This window comes from Bos javanicus, chromosome 10 (genome assembly GCF_032452875.1).
Source record: "Bos javanicus breed banteng chromosome 10, ARS-OSU_banteng_1.0, whole genome shotgun sequence".
Lineage (NCBI taxonomy): Eukaryota > Metazoa > Chordata > Mammalia > Artiodactyla > Bovidae > Bos > Bos javanicus.
Window position 1 is genome coordinate 9,503,457 of NC_083877.1, and position 24,625 is coordinate 9,528,081.

The 24,625-nt window shown below is 36.6% G+C and overlaps 1 protein-coding gene across 5 annotated transcripts in view; it reads left to right on the forward strand.

Annotated features, from left to right (window-relative positions):
* The window catches only part of SCAMP1 (secretory carrier membrane protein 1), a 150,793-nt gene that overhangs the window by 75,665 nt on the left and 50,503 nt on the right, over nucleotides 1-24,625 (forward strand). For all 5 annotated transcript variants that reach the window (XM_061430045.1, XM_061430046.1, XM_061430047.1 and 2 more), the window contains 5 exons: nucleotides 729-837; nucleotides 3,708-3,836; nucleotides 8,587-8,746; nucleotides 19,069-19,170; nucleotides 21,781-21,898. In XM_061430045.1, the coding sequence (XP_061286029.1) occupies nucleotides 729-837; nucleotides 3,708-3,836; nucleotides 8,587-8,746; nucleotides 19,069-19,170; nucleotides 21,781-21,898 (618 nt within the window). The remainder of the gene's footprint in view (nucleotides 1-728; nucleotides 838-3,707; nucleotides 3,837-8,586; nucleotides 8,747-19,068; nucleotides 19,171-21,780; nucleotides 21,899-24,625) is intronic.

Below are 24,625 nucleotides of genomic sequence, written 5' to 3' on the forward strand. Positions count from 1 at the left end.
TGAATTCCTGTCATCTTGGTGTATAACTTGTGTAGTGAAATTTTTATTGCTTTTGGTCTCACTTTTTAATACACAATTCCATTACAGTAACAATGATAAGATCAGATAGATATTATTGGAAGAGAGTTAGGATGGCTAAGCAAAGTATATTGGTAGTCAATAGAAGGTGGCAGAAATACCGAGAAAAAAGATGAATAAGATGCCTGGTATTACATAAAGGCAGATGGAGTTATAAACCCGAATTTCTTAACCATATCTTCCTTGTAGCTCATTGTCTTGTAAAATATAATGTATTATATGGTATTCTTGCGCTGGGAACCTTGGGTGCCATTTAATCCAGTTTGTAAGCGCTAAATTCAGTCGCCCTTTTCTCCATTTGTCCCTTTTCCTCATCTGTTCTGTCTCTGTCCCTCATTTGAATTTAGCCATGGTTCCCCTTAATTTCATTTTCCCAATTACCTTAGGATTATAACTTCTCTTACTGAGAGAATTTTTTCTTGTCCTAATGGGCCCAACATTCCTATTGAGGGTTTTCATAACCAGAAGGCCAAACTGGGCCAAATAGTTCCATAATATTTTCTAAAACTGTAATCTTCAGTGAATTCCTATAATGTGGAGTAGTAGTTGAATTAAGTTTCTAGCATAGTAGAGAAGTAGGAGTATAGTAGAAGCAGAAATATTACTGTATTTTCTACTCCTGACAGCATGTTCCCTTATTTTCTGTTTAGGAACATGCCTTGGCCCAAGCTGAACTTCTTAAGCGCCAGGAAGAACTAGAAAGAAAAGCAGCGGAGTTAGACCGTCGAGAACGAGAAATGCAGAACCTCAGTCAACATGGTAGTGTCCAGAGATGTTTGAAATAAAAATGACTTAACCTCTTTAATAGACCTGCACCAGCTCTAGGTCATTTGGTTTGTAGATAAAATTCTACCCTGTTATTCTACCAAGGAGCTCAGACATGGCAGATTTCCTACTTGATACTCTGTAGTTCTCTGATCTTGGCTGATTTGCAATGTTTTAATAGATTAGAACAGTGTTAGACTCTTCACAAGTGAATGAAAATATGGTTTTACTTTATTGTAAATCAGGAGCCTTTCATTCTGCACTTGGACCTTCAGCTGGGTCTACTGAAGCTTTATGAGTACTTAGGAGTATACCCTATGTTTTGACTGCATTTAGCTGGTAACTTCTGGTTTATTCAGACCAATTTCAAGTTAATCTGCCTCTGTCCTCACAAGTATATCTATATATGTCAAACCAAGTTTAAAAAATAACACCTATGGTAACTCTCGGAAGCTTGGGTATTTTGATGGTGCCAAATAAGTAACTTCCCTGGTGGTTCAGTGGTAAAGAATCCGTGTGCCAATGCAGGAGATGTGGATTTGATTCCTGCATCAGGAAGATCCCCTGGAGAAGGAAAAATCCCATGGACAGAGGAGCCTGGTGGGCTACAGTCCATCAGGTCTCAAATGAGTTGGACACAACTTAGCAGACACAGCAACAGCAAAGAAATAAGTAAGAGGTGAATCGATTATTTGATGTGAAATCCATTTAGGCTGTGACTGCCAAAGATCAGTGAGTTCAAAGGAGTAGCTTAGGGAGAACTAGAAAGTCTCTGGATACGAAGGGATGAGAGAGCTAGACAAATTACTGTGAGTATGTCTGGATAGTTATGGCATGACAATGTTAGAGTGATAATATACTACCTGTTTTTTCTTTATCTTAGAATATATAAGTCTAGGGCCTCATGTCATATATCTTTGCCTTTTCATACTAAAAAAGCTATGACAATTAAAAAGCAGAGACATTACTTTGCCAACAAAGGTCCATCTAGTCAAAGCTATGGTTATTCCAGTAGTCATGCATGGATGTGAGAGTTGGACCATAAAGAAGGCTGAGCACCGAAGAATTGATGCTTTTAAACTGTGGTGTTGGAGGAGACTCTTGAGAATCCCTTGGACTGCAAGGAGATCCAACCAGTTAATCCTAAAGGAAATCAACCCTGAATATTCCTTGGAAGGACTGATGCTAAAGCTCCGATACACCTGATGTGAAGAGCTGTCTCTTTAGAAAAGACCCTGATGCTGGGAAAGATGGAAGGCAGGAGGAGAAGGGGATGACAGAGGACGAGATGGTTGGCAGAGGACAGAGGATGGATGGCATCATCGACTCAATGGACATGAGTTTGAGCAAGCTCTGGGTGATGGTGGACAGGGAAGCCTGGCATGCCACAGCCCATGGAGTTGGAGAGTTGGACATGACTGAGTGACTGAATAGCGACAAGGGCCTCATAAGGACACATTTATCCTGGGCCGTTTCTCACTTGCAACATCAGAGACAGCATCTGTGAAAGGAGGAACTAAAAGTTTAATTGAGAGCAGTGTTTCTAAAATTAATGTAACAAAAATCTGTCCTGTTCCCTTAACTTTGACTAATACAAATTGCTTCTATGAGAGATGTTTTAGTAAATGAAATAGTAATGAAGTGTGAGAAATTAAGGGACTTGCTGTATGTTATACATTTAAGTACTTTTCATCTGTTAACTCATTTCATCCTCAGTACAATTATAGGAAGGGTGGTAAGTTGTTCTCACTTTACAAATGTAGAAACAGAGTCTTCAGGAGGTTGAGTAAGTTGTTCAGGGTCTCCTAGACAATAGATGTGTAGGTGTTTCTAGTTTCAGAGCCTCTGTTCTTTACTACTCTTCTCAGCTTCTCAAGTAGTATGAGACTTGTATGAGAGATGTGTGAACTATATAAAGTTTGAAAGGAGTGAGAAAACAGTGGAGGCATGTTGGGAAGAATCAGAAATAGAGGATGCTTTTTTTCCACTATGAAAATTTTCCTGATCTATGAAAAAGTATGTAAAATCTAATTTATGAGTGTGGGATATGATATGTAAAATGAGAAAATGGCCTTTAGGTGCTGTTTTTACTTTTTGTTTTCAATGTTTTGACTTAATTTTAGTTTTTTATCTCCCCACTCTCGCCGCCACTTCCCAAGCCCTATTTTTGGTCTAATTTCTTTTTATAGACACATTTTTTCTCCTTACAATTGGAATTTTTTTCTCTAGGTTTTTGAAGGTGCTGTAATTCCTTAACTTCTTTCTCATGATTGTTTCATGTAGTTTTCACATATTTTTATGCTTTTCTTACATCTCTTCTTTTGACAACTTTTTCCAGACTTGGGAGATTTCCAGATTTGATTCTTTGGTATTAGTTAGCTTGTGTTTCTTCATGGAGTTAACAGAAGAAAACTCAAAAGTTTAAAAGCAGGTTTTGCCTCTCTATGTGGGTTAGGAATTATATTTAAAGATTGTAGATACAGAGGAGGAAATGGTAGAGACTTAAAATCTGCATGGGTTTCATGTGAGAGCCAGAGTCTTGGGACTTTGAAATAAATCTCTTTTTAGGGAAGAGTCACAGCATATGTCCCTATGCCCTTTTTTTCTTTTCTTGTTTCAACTTACATAACTGGTATGGTATGACACTGGAAAATTATTTTACCATCTAATTGATATTCTGGGAAAATTTTTAAAAACAGAAAGCTTGGTTTTCAGAGTTGTAGGAATGTAGATATTACAGTGTTATATTTTTAAACTCCTATTAAAAGAATAGATAATGTTCTTTATTATGAAACAAATTACATGCAAAAAGAATTGCAATATTTGTACTTATATAAATAACTTCCTTTGTTTTTAATTTGCAGGCAGAAAAAACAATTGGCCACCTCTTCCTGACAACTTTCCTGTGGGCCCTTGTTTTTATCAGGATTTTTCTGTAGATATCCCTGTAGAATTCCAAAAAACAGTAAAGATTATGTACTACTTATGGATGTGTGAGTATAGAATAAATTATATATTTGTTTGAAAGTGTTTATATTTTATTGTCAAAAATCTACTTTTAAAAAACTCATATATTAAGGTAGCATCATTAATTGGTCCTTTCCTGTAGATATTTTAAATTTGAGTGACACATATATATAGTTACTTCAGAATTGTGCAGTATGTGGTGGTCTAAGTTCTTATCTGAGGAAGGTCTATGTACTGAGAACTGGCATTCTTTTGAGGAAGGGACTTCCCTATCATATGGTGGAATTTTGCAATGATCCTTTTTCTCTGAAAAATCTTATCTAGGTAATAATCCTTTGAAATAATTATTCATAGTATTTTATGCAAATGAAAGCTGTAAAGCATTATGACTATCTTATAAAAGGGCATAAACTGTTGAAATATTACAAATTATTTCTCTTCGAGCTTTGAGCACTATTTACTGTTCACTTTCAGATGGAGAGGAACACTTTTATTATTGAAAGTGCTGAATTAATACCGGATATTTCATTAAATAGAACAGTAGGACATACATTTTAGGCTGTGATGTTCACAATACTTCGGATATAATTACAGCACATGGAATATTAAAACTAAATGTCAAGCTGTTACCAGTTTTTGTGTGTACACAGAATTCCCACTTATTGTTTTATTTTTATTCCAAACAGCAGTCTCAGCCCCATTTAACATCGTTGTTTTGGTAGGGGAGGTAGCTGCCATGACTTCTTACTTGCGCAACTGCTGAGTTAATGAATGCATTGTGGAGTACATTCTTGTTGGAGAAAATTTGTGTGTTCTTGTTGTATGGTTAAGGAGCCTCTCTCCACCAAATATATGAAATCATTTTCCTAAAAATCTTTCAGCAGCATTGCGAGGTTGCTTTGGAATGTGAGAAGCGATTCCTTATGGATAGTACATGTTTAGCTCTTGATTTTAGTTTCTTTTGAGATTATGTTGTCAATCTGACTTCTTTGGTTAATCCTGAGTGTCAGTAGTGTTACATATGTTTATTAAAGGTTTTGATTCCATATCTGTCCATACTAACAACTCATATTTTATTTAATCAATATATCATTAAATATATGCAGATTAAAATAATTGGGCTTCCCTGGTGGCTCAGACGGTAAAGAATCCATTTGCAATGTGGAAGACCTGGGCTTGATCCCTGGGTTGGGAAGATCTCCTGGAGGAGGGCATGGCAACCCACTCCAGTAGTCTTGCCTGGAGAATCCCGATGGACAGAGGAGCCTGGTGGGCTACAGTGCATGGGGTCGCACAGAGTCAGACACAACTGAGTGACTAAGCACAGCACAAAATAATTCTTTTCTTAATTGGCAGAAATTAGCCTAGCATTTTAAGTATAAGTTCTTTGACTTATTAGTGAAAAAATATATTTTAGATAGGGGAGATGGGTGTTAGAAGAAAATTCTATAGGGAATTCGGTAAATATAGATTGAATGGGGAAGATGATGAATTTTAACCGAATAGTTAACTGCTTTACAAGTGCTAATTGTTTCAAAATAGGTCTGTTTTGTCCTAGTTACATAGAACTTTCTGAGGTTCTTACGAATAACATAGTTGGCTATAGTTTTTCCCAACCCTGTTCAGTTGGCAGATCTGTATTCAAAGAGAGCTTAAGATTCCATCCAGTTAAGGTTCTGATTTGAAAAAACATTATCTGCAACAAAGTACGATCTAGTGCTAACTTAGTAATGTCTCTCAATTTCATAAGATATAGGCTGTTTTAGTAAGTTATTTTCAAGAAGTATCATCTTGTTACTGATTTTGGAGTTGACTAATGCTTTCACACTGTAATGGGCTTCCCTGTTAGCTTAGTTGGTAAAGAATCTGCCTGCAATGCAGGAGATCCTGGTTCAGTTCCTGGGTTGGGAAGATCCGCTGGAGAAGGGATACGCTACCCACTCCATTATTCTTGGGCTTCCTTTGAGGCTCAGCTGGTAAAGAATCCACCTGCAATGCAGGAGATGTGAGTTTGATCCTTGGGTTGGGAAGATCGCCTGGAGAAGGGAAAGGCTACCCACTCTAGTATTCTGGCCTGGAGAATATTATCACACTGTAACAATAATTCTAACAAGAGATAACACTTATCCAGGATTTACTTTGTGTGAAGCACAGAGCTAATCACTGTATATATATTACATTATTAAATCTTAACCACACTATGAAGCAGGTACTATATTATCTAGTTTTATAGTTTGAGAAACTAAAGCTTAGAGAATCTGAGCTAACTTGCCCAAGATTACTCAGCAAGTAAAGTTGGAGTTGGATGGCTTGATTCTAGATCCCAGAGTTTAGATTTCCATGTTATGCCACCTACAAGGTACCAAAATAAAGAAGTAATTTACATTTTAACCTCAAATATTATGAAGATATGCTTTCAATGGTACTTTTCTTGAGGCAAGTAATCTCTGTAAAGGAACTGAAGCAATTAGAAATACCAATATGAAATGAATCTCAACCTCTTTTTGACTATATTCTTGAATTTAAAGAAGAAAAAGAAAATTTAAAAACATCAGCTACGTTAAAGACCATTTATTGAAAAAGATAATATACTGTCCTAAAATTGTTTATTTTAGGTATCTATATTGTAATGCAGGACTTAGCAAGAAGAATATTCCAATGATGGTTGCAAATTTAGGTCCACTAATACCAGATTTGAGTGCTTAATAAAGCAAATTGAAATTTTATAAGAAGGAGGAGCATTCAACTTGGGAATCATATAAACAAAATGGCCTAAAATTTTCTTAAGTATTTTACCCGCAATCGGAATCCATCAAGTGGACTGAAGTTGGATTGAAATTAACAACATAGAATCGTGCATTTTACTTTACCTAGACCTTCTGTGTGTTTCTGTGGTCTCTGTGTAAGAGGACTGATTGTTTAGTAAGTAGACCTACATATTTTACTCTTCATTGGGATACAAATGAATGACTTACTGATCATAGTTGCTGGTTACTATGAAAACATATAGAAAAAATTTTAATAGATTACACAAAATTTAATTGATATTTTAATCTATTATGAAAAGAATTTTTGTGAGCTTTAAAATATACATACTGTGGATTCATTTCAATATTTGGCAAAACCAATACAATATTGTAAAGTTAAAAAAAAAAAATACACATACCGGTATATTCTGTCTTTTTTTCTTAAACAGATTAGGGGATAAACCTTAAAAAGTTACTTCTTTAGAGGCTGAAATTTGACTTAATGTTCTGAACATTTATAATGGTTTTAGGCAGTTGGTTTCCATTTAATATTACAGAATAATATCACACAATATCTCAAATTCTGTTTTTAAGCCCTTAACAGAACTACTTTTATTTTGAGGCCAAGGATTTTGAGTAAATTTATTATAAGCTAGCTTTCATGACTTAGGAATCCTAATGGGAATAACTAAGAGTCTTTCCTGTGTGGTAGAATGGGATGGAATTTTAAAGCTGGAAGGGCTTGTGCCCTTCTCGAGTTGAAAACCTGAAATGCACTGAGGCTGCTTAGCTCAGTATATGTCACTCGAACCCATGTATTTTCATTCTTCCTCTGGGGCTCGCTCTCCTTCCCTAGCATTTGTGTATTTATCTGGTTGTTAGATAAAGGCAAATTTAGAGGCACCCTGGAATGTGTTTATGTCTTACTTCATTAACTATCAATTTTTTGATTAATAATTTAAAGAAGTTTTAAAGTTTTTTTTAATGTATGTTGAAAATGTATTTTTGAAATTTATACTCACTAGGTTTTCCATTTGTTGTTTTTAATTAAGGTAGTAGTTTGTTAACATTTTTACTGTACTGATAATTTACATTAAACAGTACTTTAACTTTTGAAATGATTTATTTCTTATAACAAATTCAGCCTGTGAATAAATTTTTTAAAAAATCCTTTAAAAAAGTTACTAATTATAGATGTTAGATGTTAGATATTCTTAGATGTTACTCAGATTTTTGGGTTTTGGTCCATCAGGCAAAGCAATTATTAAGATTATAGGAAGAGTTTGCCAAGATCTATTTGTATTAACAAAAAGAAAGATCTGCCAAAGTAGGTAAAGTGCATCATGGTAAACTTTACTTTTTTAAAATAAATGTAATCCCCTACCAAAACACTGTTTTTAATGCCAGGACTTTTAAAAATGGGCAACTTTATGAAAATGAGTTGATAATCCTTATAGATTGACTGTATAGTCATTGGAAGTTTCTACTGTATTAGTTTCAGTCCAGTCATTCTAATTAATTGTATTGCTTAAAAGTGTTACAATGAGATTGCACAGGGCACTTCTCTAGTATTCTTTTGCGTAATTCATGCTGGGAGGAGCCTGCAGCCCTATGCTATAAAAATTATAGTTCTAAGTGTAGAATCTTTTTCTTCACAAGTCCTGGTTCTTTTCCTGGCAGCCACTACGTTCCTGCTTGGGCTTTGGATCAAGAGACACATCACATGTTTCCTTCTTAGGGAAGAAGCCCTTAAGGTTGTGCTTCTCTGGTTTAGCTGTGTAATTGCCCATTAGGAAAGGGCCAAAAGAATTTTTGCCAAACAGTGCATGTATTAGAACTCCTTTTCCTGTGAATACTCTGTTTTCAAATCAAACGTGTAAAAAACAGCAATGTTTCGAAAAATACTAAATGGAAATGGGGTAGACTGTATGTGCTTTTAGGAAGTATTTTTTCAATTATAATTTCTGTTAAATGAATACATACATTGAACATAAACATTTCTTTTCTGTTTTGTTTTTTAATTCCACAGTCCATGCTGTAACACTATTTCTAAATATCTTCGGATGCTTGGCTTGGTTTTGTGTTGATCCTCCAAGAGGGGTTGATTTTGGATTGAGTATCCTGTGGTTCTTACTTTTTACTCCTTGTTCATTTGTCTGTTGGTACAGACCACTTTACGGAGCTTTCAGGTAAAATGTGTGTACTTTAAAATGTGCTCTTTAAACCTGTGAAGTAAATAATTTGTAGTGCACCTTAAAGGTAAAAGTGACGTATGTTCATGTTTTAAGCTTTTTATTATTGTACAGTATACCTTCAGAAAAGTCTGTATATAACATCTCTGTGTATTAAGTCCATCTCTAACTTGCTGTATATTCATTCGACCTTGTAACTAACAATATCCTATTCTTTTCTCCCACTTGAGAAAAAAGACCAAACATGAAAATGAATGAGGGGAAAATGAGAACAAACTTAAGTCTTAATATTTGTAAAAGATTCTTTTCCATAAGAATATTTTACTCCTATTTTTGCCTTCAAAAAAAAAGTCAAAAGTGGTGATTAATCCTAATTTTTTAAATGGATCTGGGTAACCTAGCTAAGGTAAATATACATGTAATATTTAAAGTGAGTCACTTCACCTAGCAACTTGGTAATTATTTTCTGTGTAAATTCATTTTTGGTTTTTCAAAAGGCATTGACATTTTAAAACCATTTAGACTGTTGGAGAAGGAAATGGCAACCCACTCCAGTGTTCTTGCCTGGAGAATCCCAGGGACGGGGGAGCCTGGTGGGCTGCCGTCTATGGGGTCACACAGAGTCAGACACGACTAAAGTGACTTAGCAGCAGCAGCAGCAGACTGTAAGATTAAGTATACTATTTTGCATGATATATTTTAATGAATGGTTAGGATAAACATTTCCTAAATGCGTGTTCTGTGGGATATTACTAGGTGTTGTAGAAAAAATGCTCATTAGCTTAAGTTTGGGAAGTTAAGTGGGATAATAAAACTAAATACGTTTCTTCATTTCAGAATTTCTTAGGTTTCTTTAAGAGCTTGGTGTGCTTCGTGGTGTAACCGTGAAACCATTATATATGTCTGTATGTGGAGTATCTTTTATTGTTTTAGAAAATAAACATTGGGAAATGCTGATTTAGATGCTGGCCTTAGATGAGTCCGTGCATTCAGTTGTTGATCAGCTTTTATTTGAGTAAACTGGTTTATGAATGACAGACCTTTTTCAGCTCTCATGCACATGGAGCAACATTACTATGAAATAGGTGTGTATTGTACAGATGATGTATTAGAGAAATTAGAGGGCCACATTCAGTTGTTTAACTTCTTCTTTTCCTTTTCAACAAAAAATATCTTTGATTATCCAGAATGTATATCACCGCCCCCCGCCACCTTTACCCCTCCCAGTCCCCCAAACACTTGCCAAATGGAGTTAGAAATGACAACATGGAAACTGAAAATGAAAAGGAAGGAAATGGGGAATATTAGGGAATTTGGAGAAAAAAGTGTCATGCAACAGAAAACTAAATTGGTTAGAAATGGAATGAAGGGAAAAAAATATATGGGCGGAAGGAAGGAATCTTTGGATCTAATGGTAAATAACAGGTTGGTTGTCAAGGAATGAGAGAGGCACCCCTATAAGATGTAGGTTGGAGAGGAATAAAAGGGTCCTTGCATAAATAGGAGAAGAGTTCCTGCTGCTCTTTTCCTTGTTATCCTTTTCATGTATTGTTGAATTTGTTTTTTGCCTCTATGTTAATTAGGAATAGTGGCTGGTAATTTTCTTTTTTTGTAGTGCACTTATCTGGCATTGGTATCAGGGTAATGCTGGCCTCATAAAATGAGTTTGGAAGTGTTCCCTCCTCTTCTGTGTTTTGGAAGAGTTTGAGAATCATTGTTATTAATTCTTCATTAAATGTTTGGTGATTTCACCAATGAGGCCATGAGGTCCTGGACTTTTGTTTTGGGGAAGTTTTTGATTACTAATTCACTCTCCTTACTAGTAAACGGTCTGTTCAGATTTTCTATTTCCTTATGATTCAGACTTGGCAGGTTGTATGTTTCTAGGAATTTATCCAAGTATAAACTCATGTATTCTTAGTTTCAGTAGTTTCTTTCCCTTTTGCCATGTGTACTAGAAATTTTTTAAAGATTTCATTCTCATGAAATTTTTTTTTTAAATTTTATTTTATTTTTAAACTTTACATAATTGTATTAGTTTTGCCAAATATCAAAATGAATCCGCCACAGGTATACATGTGTTCCCCATCCTGAATGTCTGTATGTGCACACTTCAGTATCTAGAATGCTCTGTGAACCTGTTTTGTATTGTTCATATTTTTCTCTTTGTTTTTAATCATATGGTGCAGCTGTTGGTATACTTAACATGACTTGACTGAATCTGGTTGTGGTGAGTAAAGAATTGTGGAGGCTTCTGATGTTGGCCAGTTGTTTCAAAAGAAGTTCACCTTTGCCCTGCTTGTCAGCTAGAGGATAAGTTAGGGGCTGAGCTGAGCTGTAGTCTATTAAGCCTGACATTAAAGAGGTTTGCAAAAATATAAAGTAATGCTACTCTTTTTGCTTCTCCCACTCCTCCAGTTTTCATGAAAGTGTTATTTTATTATAAGAAATTTATCTAAAAATTAGTTAAATGCTTTAACTATTTCTCAATTTTAGTTTCTCATTTGGTAAAGCAAGAGCTACAACCTACATTATCAAAAGTTCCTTGTGATGCTCAATAATAAAGAAGTGCTGAGGCCAAAAATTTGAGAATTACCGTTCTAATTCTTTTCCCATTGGGGAACGCTGCGGAAAGCCTATTCTGCTTTCAGAGGGTCTTCTGACTTGTTAGCGTCTGTGTTTGGTGCATGCCTTGAGAGAAAAGTTGGCTGCATGTTTGGGCCCGTATTGTGCCTCTCACTTCTCATTACTCAACATGTGAATCTGCTCAAAGCTTCTGTTGGTTTGTCTTTTCCCTCACAGCTGCGTTCTGTGCAGGCAGAGTCTGAATTTTCAGCCTATTGTCTTGTATTCAGCAAAAATGGATTGAAGCTGTAGAATGCCAGCTTACATCTCTGTAGTTGTCTCTTCCACTCCAGAACCATGGACTCTATTCCTGGATGCTTCAGCAGCTCTTCAGTGGATTTTAGCAGATTTTTTTCCATTTTATCCTACTATTCTAGTTGCTCTTGGTGGAGATACACACACTAGCCTTTTCTCTCATATTTGGAACCATAAAACTAAAATTAGTTTGTTTGGTTCTTAGGATTTCCGCCTCTGTTTACATTGCTAATCTGTTCTTGCATACTGTCTAGTTTATCCATTAGAACCCATAGCATATTACATTCCTGATGGTAATTCCAACATCCTAATCTTATCTGACTGTGATTCTGATGCTTGCTCTATATTTTCAAGCTATGTATTTTTTTGCATTTTTGTTATGTCTTGTGATTTTTACTTGATTGCTGCACATAATGTAAAAGGAACTGCTGTAAATAGGCCTTTAGTAACGTGATGGTAAGGTATGGGGGAGGGGAAGCATTCTGTGGGCCTATGAGTAGGTCTCAGTCTCTTATTGAATAGTTAGCCAGTGCCTCTGGACTGTGAACTGCACCAGTGCTTCTCAGTCCTTCCCTCTCCTCAGGTGGGACAGGGTATCATAGAGTGGGCTGGAATTGGGTATTTTCGGTTTCCCCGTATAGGATCTCTAAAAATTTTCCCTGTAGCTCAAATGGTAAAGAATCTATCTGCAATGCAGGAGACCCAGGTTCAATCTCTGGGTTGGGAAGATCCTCTGGAGAAGGGAATGGCCACCCACTCCAGTATTCTTGCCTGGAGAATCTCATGGACAGAAGAGCCCGATGGGCTACAGTTGGTGGGGTCACAACGAGTCAAACACTACTGAGCCGCTAACAGTACTACTACATTATATAGGTCAGGCTGTAATAAAACTTATTCCAGAGTGAGTTGGGCTCTGGTTTCTCCTGAGGGCATACCTTGTTAAGAACAGAGTGCTGTAGGCAGGGCTCCCCAACCTCTGGGATCTAATGCCTGATGATCTGAGGTGGAGCTGATGTAATAATAGAGATAAAATGCACAATAAATGTAATGCATTTGAATCCCAAAACTACCCCCCCCCCCCCACCTCCCTGCCCTGCAATCCCTGGAAAACTTGTCTTCCATGAAACTGGTCCCTGGTGCCAAAAAGTCTGGGGACCGCTGCTCTAGAGTGTTCCCAAATGATTCCTTTCCGCCACCTCCTTCCAGAAGCACGAAGGGATTTTTCTCTAAAGAAATCACTCAGAGCCAGGGTGAGCTGTTGTTGGTAAAACTCACAAATGTGTGGATTTCCCGAATGACTAGGTCTCCTTGGAGTTTTAACTCCGAGTTGTCCACTCCGGGCCAACAGCATTTTGAGAGTTACAGTTCAGGTATTCCTACCCTGCAATGGTTGCTGCAGAGGTTTCTGCTCCAATAACTTGATTCTCTGTATCCATCTGTCTGTCTTTCCAGTTTGGGGTTGCAGTTTGCCTTCTGGCTTCTCTTCTCTTTCAGATTTAAGAAGAGTTGTTGATTTTTCAGTTTTTCCAGCTTTTTACTTGTAGTTAGGATGATATACTACTTCTAAGCTTCTTCCGGGTATACTTTTTAAAAGCAAGCTACCTCTGGGAAGTAGACAGTATTTTTTTGGTTCTATTCCTTTATAACATAATATCTGTGGCGATTTCATACCTTTTACGTTAGAATATTTTGCTAATTGAAATTAGAGATTAAATATGATTGAAATAGAAAATCATTTTAGCATCCTGAAAAATGTTATATTAGCATATGAGCCAGGAAGTCAATTTAATTTTTTCTATAGAAAGATACTTGATATTTGATTTTAACTATAAAAACATATTCAAAGCCCTAGTCCATTTTCATGTTGTTTAAATAGTCTTCCAAGTGAGTTTCAGTTCAGTTCAGTTCAGTTCAGTTCAGTTGTTCAGTCGAGTCCGACTCTTTGCGACCCCATGGACTGCAGCACTCCAGGCCTCCCTGTCCATCACCAACTCCCGGAGTTCACTCAGACTCACGTCCACCGAGTCAGTGATGCCATCCAGCCATCGCATCCTCTGTCGTCCCCTTCTCCTCCTACACCCAATCCCTCCCAGCATCAGGGTCTTTTCCAATGAGTCAACTCTTTGCATGAGGTGGCCAGAGTACTGGAGTTTCAGCTATAGCATCATTCCTTCCAAAGAAATCCCAGGGCTGATCTCCTTCCGAATGGACTGGTTGGATCTCCTTGCAGTCCAAGGGACTCTCAAGAGTCTTCTCCAACACCACAGTTCAAAAGCATCAATTCTTTGGCACTCAGCTTTCTTCATAGTCCAACTCTCACATCCATACATGACTACTGGAAAAACCATAGCCTTGACTAGACGGACCTTTGTTGGCAAAGTAATGTCTCTGCTTTTGAATATGCTATCTAGGTTGGTCATAACTTTTCTTCCAAGGAATAAGCGTCTTTTAATTTCATGGCTGCAGTCACCATCTGCAGTGACTTTGGAGCCCCCCAAAATAAAGTCTGACACTGTTTCCACTGTTTTCCCATCTATTTCCCATGAAGTGATGGGACCAGATGCCATGATCTTTGTTTCTGAATATTGAGTTTTAAGCCAACTTTTTCACTGTCCTCTTTCACCTTCATCAAGAGGCTCTTTAGTTCCTCTTCACTTTCTGCCATGAGGGTGGTGTCATCTGCATATCTGAGGTTATTGATATTTCTCCTGGCAATCTTGATTCCAGCTTGTGCTTCTTCCAGGCCAGCGTTTCTCATGATGTACTCTCCATATAAGTTAAAGAAGCAGGGAGACAATATACAGCCTTGACGTACTCCTTTTCCTATTTGGAACCAGTCTGTTGTTCCATGTCCAGTTCTAACTGTTGCTTCCTGACCTGCATATAGGTTTCTCAAGAGGCAGGTCAGGTGGTCTGGTATTCCCATCTCTTTCAGAATTTTCCACAGTTTATTGTGATCCACACAAAGGCTTTGGCATAGTCAATAAAGCAGAAATATATGTTTTTCTGGAATTCTCTTGCTTTTTCGATGATCCAGCAGATGTTGGCAATTTGATCCCTTGGTCAATAGTATCCCCTGGAGGAGGAAATGCAACCCACCCTACTATTGTTGCTTGGGAAATCCCATGAACAGAGAAGCCTGGTGGGCTACAGTTCATGGGGTCGCAAAGAGAGTTGGACAGGCCTTAGTGACTAAACAGCAGCAACAACAGCTTACATATAAAGGAGGAAAGTGAACCGATCTTTACATTCCTTCATCACTGTTTGAGAGAAACATTTTAGAAATATTTTCCTTTTATTAGGACAGCTTAATTTTTGTATTTTTTAAAATTTATTTTTAATCGAAGGATAATTGCTTTACAGTATTGTGTTGGTTTCTGCCATACATCAACATGAATCAGCCACAGGTATACATGTGTGCCCTCCCTCTTGAACCTCCTTCCCTACTCCCCCCGCCCCGCCCTCAAGCTGTCAACAGAGTTCTAGGTTAGAGCTCCTGCGTCATAACAGCACATTCTCACTGGCTGTCTACTTTGTGTATGGTAGTGCATATGTTTCTGTGTTACTCTCTCCGTTCGTCCCACCCTCTCCTTCCCCCTCCTGTGTCCAAAGTCTTTTCTCTCTGTCTGTGTCTCATTGCTGGCCTGCAGATAGGTTCATCAGTGCCATCTTTCTGCATTTCATGTATGTATGCATTAAAATATGATACCTGTTTTTCTGACTTCACTCTGTATGATGGGCACCAGGTTCATCCACCTCATTAGAACTGACTCAAATGCATTCGTTTTATGGCTGAGTAATATTCCATTGTATAAATATACCGCATTGTATAAATATACCGCAGCTTCTTTATCCATTCGTCAGTGCACATCAGGTTGCTTCTGTGTCTTTGCTGTTGTAAATAGTGCTGCATTTTACATTGGGATACAAATGTCTTTTTCAGTTAATGGTTTCCTCAGGGTATATGCCCAGTAGTAGGATTGTTGCATCATATGGTAGTATTATTCCTATTTTTTTAAGAAATCTCCATACCGTCTTCCATAGTGGGTGTATCAATTTACATTCCCACCAGTGGTGCAAGAGGGTTCCCTTTTCTCCGCACCCTCTCCAGCGTTTATTGTTTGTAGATTTTTTGATGATGGCCATTCAGACTGGTGTGAGGTGATTCTTCAGTGTAGTTTTGATTTGCATTTCTCTAACACTGGATGATGTTGAGCATCTTTTGTGTGCTTATTAGCCATCTGTATGTCTTCTTTGGAGAAATGTCTGTTTAGGTCTTCTGCCCATTTTTTGGTTGGGCTGTTTGTTTTCCTGATGTGATCTGTATAAGCTGCTTATATATTCTGGAGATTAATCCTTTGTCAGTTGTTTTGTTTGCTGTTATTTTCTTCCACTTGAGGGTTGTCTTTTTAATCTTGTTTATAGTTTGCTTTGCTGTGAAACATTTAAGCTTAATTAAGTCTCATTTGTTTATTTTTATTTCAAAGAGGATCTTGTTGTGATGCCTGTCGAAGAGTATACTTCCTTTATTTTCCTCTAAGAGAGCTTTATAGTTTCTGGCCTTACATTTAAGTCTTTAATCCATTTTGACTTTATTTTTGTGTATGTTAGGAAATGCTCTGTTTCATTCTTTCACATGTAGCTTTTTCAGTTTTCCCAGCACCACCTATTAAAGAGGCTTACTTTTTAAAACATATTCTGTACCTTGTAAAAAATTTCTTAGAGGTTTTATTAGGTAGATTCAACTTCTAGAATTTATCTGTGAGTTTGGAACTAACTAGAAAGATCCCTGTTAGGTAACTGAAATAGCTGTTGTGATGCCTTTAGACATTATTTTATTTCTGAAACTCTCTTCAGAGTACATGTTACATATATCATTTTAACCACTCTGATACTCTGGTTTCTTGGTACACAGGTAACAAAGCAAAAACATTAATAAGAAAAAAGAACATATATATGTATGAGCCACGCTCATATTAATATAAATAAATGATTGTTAAATAAATGAAGCAGAAGGGACAAATCTTCCCTAATGAAGACTTCCAAAAATGTGTTTTGGGGTTGGAATAGTCACTGGGATGAGCAGAAATGGAGTAGACTTTGGACAGTTGAAAATCTTGCCAAAGAATCTAATTCTGTGTTTAAAGATGTTGTGTATGTTTAAAGATATTGTGTCACGATCAAGTGAGTGTAGCTTATTCTAGGAATTTAAAATCGGTTTAAGATTAGAAAAGTAGTTATCATAATTCATGATATGATCATCTTAATTGATGCAAAAGAAACATTTGACAAAATCCCAAAACCTTCACTTTCATGTTAAAAATACTCAAAGTTAGAATAAAAGGTAACTTTCTCAACTTGATAAAGGGCATCTATGAAAAACTGTAACATTTAACATCATACTTAATGGTGAAGGACTAAAAGCTTTCTGTTTAAGATCAAGAAGAAGATAAAGATGTTTATTCTCACCACTTATTTTAAACTTTGTAGTAGAGGTTCTCACCAGTATAAACAGGTCAGAAAACCAAGTAAGAAGCCTCACATTAGAAAGGAAGGAGTAAAATTGACTTTATTCATGGATTACATAATCATCTATGTAGAAAATATAAATGGAGAGATATACCTTGTTAATGGATTGGAAGACTCAGCATTATTATATGATGTGAATTCTCTCCAAAGGGATCTATAGACACAGTGCAATCCCTATTAAAATCCTTTTAGGTTGTTTTATAGAAGTGAGCCAGGTGATTCTAAAAGATATATAGAAACGTAGTAGCCTAGAATAGCCAAAACAACTTTGAAAAATGACAGCAAAGCTGGAAGATTAACATACCTAATTGGAAGGCACACTAGAAAACTTAAGCAATCATAAAGGTGTGATACTGACATAAAGGCTGACAAATAGAACGATGAGACAGAGTGTCCAGAAATAACCCACCCAAATATAGATGAGTGATTTTCTAAAGAAAGGTACAGTGTAGTGCAGGGAGAATAGTCTTTTTAAGAAATGATGCTGGAATAATTGGCATTTATGTTGGAATAAAAGAACTTTAATCCATCCCTTATACTGTATCTTAAAACTTAACTAAAAAAGGGGACATAAACTTAAATGTTAAATCAACAAATATAAAACTTCTTGAGAAAACAAGAAAAAAATCTTTGTATCTTTAGCACAGATTTCTTAGATAAAACAATAAAATCAAGGTTCATAAAAGGGCAAATTGATAAATTTGAGTCCATAAAAAGACAAAACTTTGTTCTTTAAAAGGCATTCTTAAGAGAATAAAAAGATAAGCCACAATCTGGGAGAAAATTCTACAAAGCATTTATCTGATAAAAAGACCTGTATATTCAAACTCACAAAACTCAACAGTAAGGGGAAAAAGCAAATTAAAACCTTGGAAAAATATTTTGATAGTTTGCCATGGATGACAAAAATGTGGATGAAAATGTGCTCAACATTAGTTATTAGGGAAACGCAAATTTAAATTGAGTTACCTCTATACAACTCTTAGAATGGCTAAAATTTAAGGAATTGATTGTGCCAAGTCTTAATGAGATGTGGAGGTAACTGGCATTCTCATATACTGCCACTGAGAATATGAAGTAGAACAACTCCTTTGGAAAACAATTTTACAGTTTCTTAAAAAGCTAAACTTATCTCTAACATGGGTTCTAGCCATTCCACTTCTAGGTAATTATTTACCAGGAGAAAAATAAATGTTCATATGTGGACATTAATGTCCATGGCAGCTTTATTTGTAGAAGGAGAAACCATAAACAACCTAACTGTCCATCAACAGATGAATGGATAGGTTACCTGTAGCATACTGTGCGATGGAATACTGCTCAGCAGTATTCCTCAGAAGAGGAATGGACTCTTGTTACATGGCAACATCATGAGTGAATTGGAAAATAACTGTGCTGAATGAAAGCAGGCAGACAAGGAAAAATAGATATACTATATGATCCGATTAAATAAAACCCTTAAAATAGGTAACTATTGTGACAGAAAGCAGTGGGTGGGGAGGCAGGAATTAACCAGGTACACAAAATTTTGGACTATGTTCACTATTTTGATTATAAAAGGTTCATGGTTATATACTTAAGTCAAACCTTACAGAATTGTATATTTTAAATATTTGCAGTTTATTATATTAATTATAATTCAGTGAAGCTATTTAATAAAAAATAAAAGGAAAACAAAATAATTTTCCTTTGCCAAGGTGTTTTGTGGTGCACTTGGAAATTTGTGAGAATAATAGTAACATCGTCTAGCATTTGTGCAGACAGTTCAAGTAGTTGCCACTGATATTTTTAAAAATGTTTTTTAATTTTGTATGTCAGTCTACATGTGAATGTAAACATACTGAGAAAAATGCTGACGTTTTCTCTTTGTCTCCCTATTCCCGCTCTTTCCCCTTTCTTTTTAAAACCAGGAGTGACAGCTCCTTCCGGTTCTTCGTGTTCTTTTTCGTCTATATCTGTCAGTTTGCTGTGCACGTACTCCAGGCTGCAGGATTTCATAACTGGGGTAACTGGTAAGTCATTTACTTTAATTAGCTATAATCTCTTCTTCTAATATCTTAATATAATTTTTGAATTCCTAAAAAATACTTGACATAGAAAAACCAGATTAACAAAAGTAAACAAATATTGAAAAAGGCAATTAAAAAATTTCCTAAGGACTAACCTTTGAAGGAATTTAAGAAAAGAGTACTTGTTATGTGTAAAGTGGTATTTTCGGTATGTAAACATGTGTCTTCCTAGACACATAACTGCAAACATACATGCACATGTCTGAAAAGTAGAGTCACTGCATGCTTGTTAAGGATCTATCTTTAAACAATAGAGTCATTCTTAGTATGGCAAAATGCTCACTCAGTGGGGCACCCTCAGGAACTGAGGCTCTTTAGACCCCAGTTAGAAGGTAATAGATTTTATGTCTCTCTTCAGATACTCTGGAGCAAACGTTCTTTGAGTGGTGGTGCATAGAAGAATACATACTTATAAAATCATCCCTCTCTCTAACTGTTGCATGCAGTTGAATTTTTGTAAGCCAACAGCATATACAAAGCAACTTTGCTGCACTGTGTATGTGAACTACACTCATCATGTAACTAGAGTGTATCTGAAGCCTTGGATGTAGTATGTAATGCTGAATTAGAGTAGACGCTGAAAGTCACAACTGTCGATACCTTTGAAGATCTAACGAGCACATATACATGCATGTAATTTATTAGGGTATTTTAAATCAGAAAAAGTAGCATTCATTATCATTTAAAAGTTTTAGTCTTTAGCATTTGATAGAAAGATGTTTTAAATGTTTAATTAAAAAAAATACACTGTTTATGTTAGTGCTTTTTTATTTATAATGAATCCAAAATAATTTCTTTTGCTTTTTAGTACAGACAGGAAAAAGTGTTAAAACTGAGCATAGAAGCTTGTGAGGAGACTAAATAGCACAGGAATCCGCTAGTGAGGGTGCATACAAGGTGACCTGTTATAAGATAGATCTCATGTAATTCTGCAGACTAAAAAATTAAGCTGTTTATTCTGAGATAATTGTTGAGTCACAGACTCAGTAAGAAATGAGAGATCCCCAAGTTATCCTTTATTCCTTTATTTTCCCCAGTGGTAACATATTGTAAAACTAGGGTGTAGTATCAAAATCAAGATCTTGACATTGATACAGTAAAGACAGAGGATGTTTTCATCACCAAAAGGTCCTTTATTCTGCTGTTTATTGCCACACTCATGTCCCTCCTTAGCCCTGGCGTCACTGACCTGCTTGTCCCCTCGAGTATGTTGTATAAGTGGAGTCATACAGTATGCAGCCTTTAGCTGCTTTCACTAGGCATAATACTCTGGAGATGCATCCAGGTTGTTGCGTCTGTGAGTAGTTATCCCTTTTCATTGCTGAACGGTGTATGGTATGGACAGACCACAGTGTGTTTAACCATCACCAGTTGAAGGACCTTGGATTGTTCCCAGTTTGGGGCTATTCTGCTATAAACATTCATGAACAAGTTTTTGTGTGAACATAAATTTTCATTTCTCTGTGGTAAGTACCCAAGAAGAAGAGTGATGTTGCTGGTTCATATGGAAGCTGCATGTTTTTAATTTTTATTTATTTATTTAAAAATGATCCCTCCCCCCACCCCCTGCCCCCTACTGGGGCTGTTCCCTAACAAGGGATTGAACCAGTGAGAGTGCAGAGTCCTAACCACTGGACCTTCAGGGAGTTCCGTGTTTGGTGTTTTAAAAAACTATTTTCCAGACAGTGCTCACCAGAATAGCTGCCCCGTTTTACAGTTCCAGCAACAACATATGAGTCTTCAGCTCCACGTCTGCACCAGGCGCCGGTGCTGTCACTCATTTTTTGTTTTCCGAGCCAATCTGATAGCTGTGTAGTGATGTCACACTGCGGCTTTAATATTCATTTCTCTAATGTCTTAGGTTTTATCTTTTTTTGTGCTTGTTTGCCATCTTTATATTCTCTTGGTGAACTGTCTCTTCATGTCTTTGTCTACTTTCTAATTGAAATTATTTTAAAGATTTACTTTTAAGGTTGAGATTTGAAGGTTCTTGAAGATCCTCTGGAGAAGGGAATGGCAATCCACTCCAGTATTCTTGCCTGGAAAATCCCATGGATGGAAGAGCTTGGTGGGCTACAGTCCATGTGGTCGCAAAGAGTCAGACACAACTTCACTTTATATATTTTGAATACTAGCTCTTTGTTGAATATGTGGTTCTCAAATATTTTCTTACATAATTAAACAGAATTTAAAATAAAATTAAAAAAAATAATGAACTCACAGGTTTAAAAAATGTAAAATCTTGTGTTCATATTTAAGGCTCTGGATTTTGGTGCTTAGGTTTGAATTCAGACTATGCTGTTTTTATTAGCTGTGTGGCCTTGGGCAAGTTACTGAATAATCTTGGTGACTCAGTTTCTCATCTGTGAAATAGGGATTAAATATAACATATATCATAGGGAGTTGTTGTGAGAATTAAATGAGTTAATGCATACAGAGAACTAAAATGTTCCTTGGCTCATAAAAGCTGAGTATGTGTTAGTTATTATGTGATTGTTTTTAAAATTGTGTGTTAACTTATTTGCCTGATTATACTTTTTTAAAATTTCATAGTGGTTGGATTTCATCCCTTACTGGTCTCAACAAAAGTATTCCTGTTGGAATCATGATGATTATCATAGCAGCACTTTTCACAGCATCAGCAGTCATCTCACTAGTTATGTTTAAAAAGGTAAGTGAAGTTTTATGTCTGTAAATTTTTTTAGTGAACCTGATATTCGGTTCTCATTTCCCCATCTTGTTAATTTAGTGTAATCTCAAGTCATTTTATTGTTGTTCTTATGCAAGTTTGCTCTCTGAAGATTACTTTTCACAATTAGTTATATATAGAATGGGCTGCCCTGGTGGTCCAGTGGTTAAGACTGTGCTCCTAGTGCAGGGGCCTGGGTTCAATCCCTGGTTGAGGAAGATCCTGTATGCTAAATGGTGAGGCCAAAAAAAAAGGTTATGTATAGATAAATTTTAGAAAATTGCATCACATTTTAAACTTGCTGTAAAAAAGGAGTATTTTAAAATTTTATTAACTGAAACCTTCTTTTATTGATTGAAGAATCAACCTCATTTTTAAAACTTGTTATCTTTCTGTATATTCTGATTTCTTTTTTTGAATATGGCATTCTAGCTCAGTTAATAAATAGAAGTAACCATTCTGTGTGTAGTGCATACGTTTTATTTGTATTTAAAATTTGAAAATGCTAGATTATTTTACCTAAGAGTATATGAGCTGGTAACAGATTCAGGCTGAAATACAGATTGAATTTTGGTTTTAGTAAAAATCCCAATTAGCTATACAGTTGGCCCTCTATATCCACAAGTTCCATATCTTCTAATTTGAGTAACTGTGAATTGAAAATATTAGAGGAAGAAATTCCAGGAAGTTCCAAAAAGCAAAGCTTGAATTTGCTCCACATCGGCAGCTATTTAGATACTACCTAATTGGTTTAACAGCTATTTACATTGTATTAGAGTATATAAGTAATCTAGAGGTGATTTCAAGTATACATACAGGGAAGATGTGCATAGGTTATATGCAGATACTGCCCCACTTCGTATAGGAGACTTGAGAACATCCTCAGATTTTGGTACCCTTGGATGTGAGGGTAAGGGATATCATGGAACCAATACCCCACAAATACTGAAGGATGACTGTTTCCTCCTATAGAATTCCCATGGCTGTTTTCATTGCCTTAAAAAATGATTACATAGGGTAGTGGGAAAAAAACAAATGTTTTTATTTTATATGAAGTTTTACTATGTTTTAGATATGTAATTCAGTTCAGTTCAGTTGCTCAGTTGTGTCCGACTCTTTTCGACTCCATGGACTGCACCTCGCCAGGCTTCCCTGTCCATCACCAACTCCTGGAGCTTACTCAAACTCATGTCCATCGAATTGGTGATGCCATCCAACCATCTCCTCCTCTGTCGTCCCCTTCTCCTCCTGCCTTCAATCTTTCCCAGCGTCAGGGTCTTTTCCAATGAGTCAGTTCTTTGCATCAGGTAGCCAAAGTATTGGAGTTTCAGCTTTAGCATTAGTCCTTCCAAAGAATATTCAGTACTGATTTCCTTTAGGATTGACTGGTTTGATCTCCTTGCTATATTATTATATTATCTAATACATTAGATATATATTAATATATATTTTTACTTTTTATTGGTGTATAATGTTTATAATGTTGTGTTAGTTTCTGGTGTACAGGGAAGTGAATCAGCTCTATGTATACATATATCCCCTCGCTCTTGGACATTTCTCCCACCCCTCTAGGTCATCACAGAGCACCAAGCTGAGCTCCCTGTGCTATGCACCAGCTTCCCACTAGCTGTGTGTTTTACACGTGGTAGTGTATACATGTCAGTCCCACGCTCCCCTTCCCCCACCATGTCCATATGTCCCTTCTCTATGTCTGCATCTCTATTCCCACCCTGGAAATTAGTTCATCTGTACCATTTTCCTAGATTCCACATGTTCCAACATGGTATAGAAACCTTGTGAATAACACCTATGTTTTAAAATGATACTTTTTGATGTGTTTCACATTAAAATAACATTTTTTTTTCCTTTACTATCTCGTAACTTAGAATATATACAAGGATTGCATAGAAATAACTGTACCTTATATTTAGGAAAACTGAATTCTTGAAATATTTGGCTTGCTGCTACTGCTGCTGCTAAGTCGCTTCAGTCGTGTCCAACTCTGTGCAAACCCATAGACGGCAGCCCACCAGGGCCCGCCGTCCCTGGGATTCTCCAGGCAAGAACACTGGAGTGGGTTGCCATTTCCTTCTCCAATATTTGGCTTGTGTTTGCCTTTAATCCTTCTCAAAACTGTGAAACTTATTCTATATTCTTCCTGTCCATATTTTCCTGCATTTTAAGCTTTTACTTCCTTTTAGACATACATACGCATGACTACTGAAACTCTGCTTTCTGAAGTTACTAATTCCATTTTCCTCCTCCTTGGACCCGGAGGCCTTCTGTGTTGCTGGTGGCCCCTCTTCCTCAGCCTTCTTAATTATGTCCTGATTCTCCTGCCTCTGAGACTAGTCTTCCTCCTCCATTTCTTCATTCCGCTCATAAGTGAAAGTCGTCTTCAGTGCAGTCAGTTCTCTGCTCTTTGTGCTTTTGCTGTGCAGGCTTTTTTCCCTTGGGGATTTCAGCCTTCTGCGTGTTTCAGTCTCTTCCCTGCCTGCATGGACTCTGGTCTTGGAGTTGGAAGAGTGCTTTACCAGCCGTTCAGTGGCATCGTCAGGTGACTGTTGCCCTGCTCTGGTTGATTGGTGTCATTGTCTCACAGTAATACACCATAAACTCATCCTCTTTTCAGAACTAGCAGAACTTCCAGAAGTTCCGATTCATATTCAAAGAAACATTTGTTAGTACCACATATTGCATGAATCCATT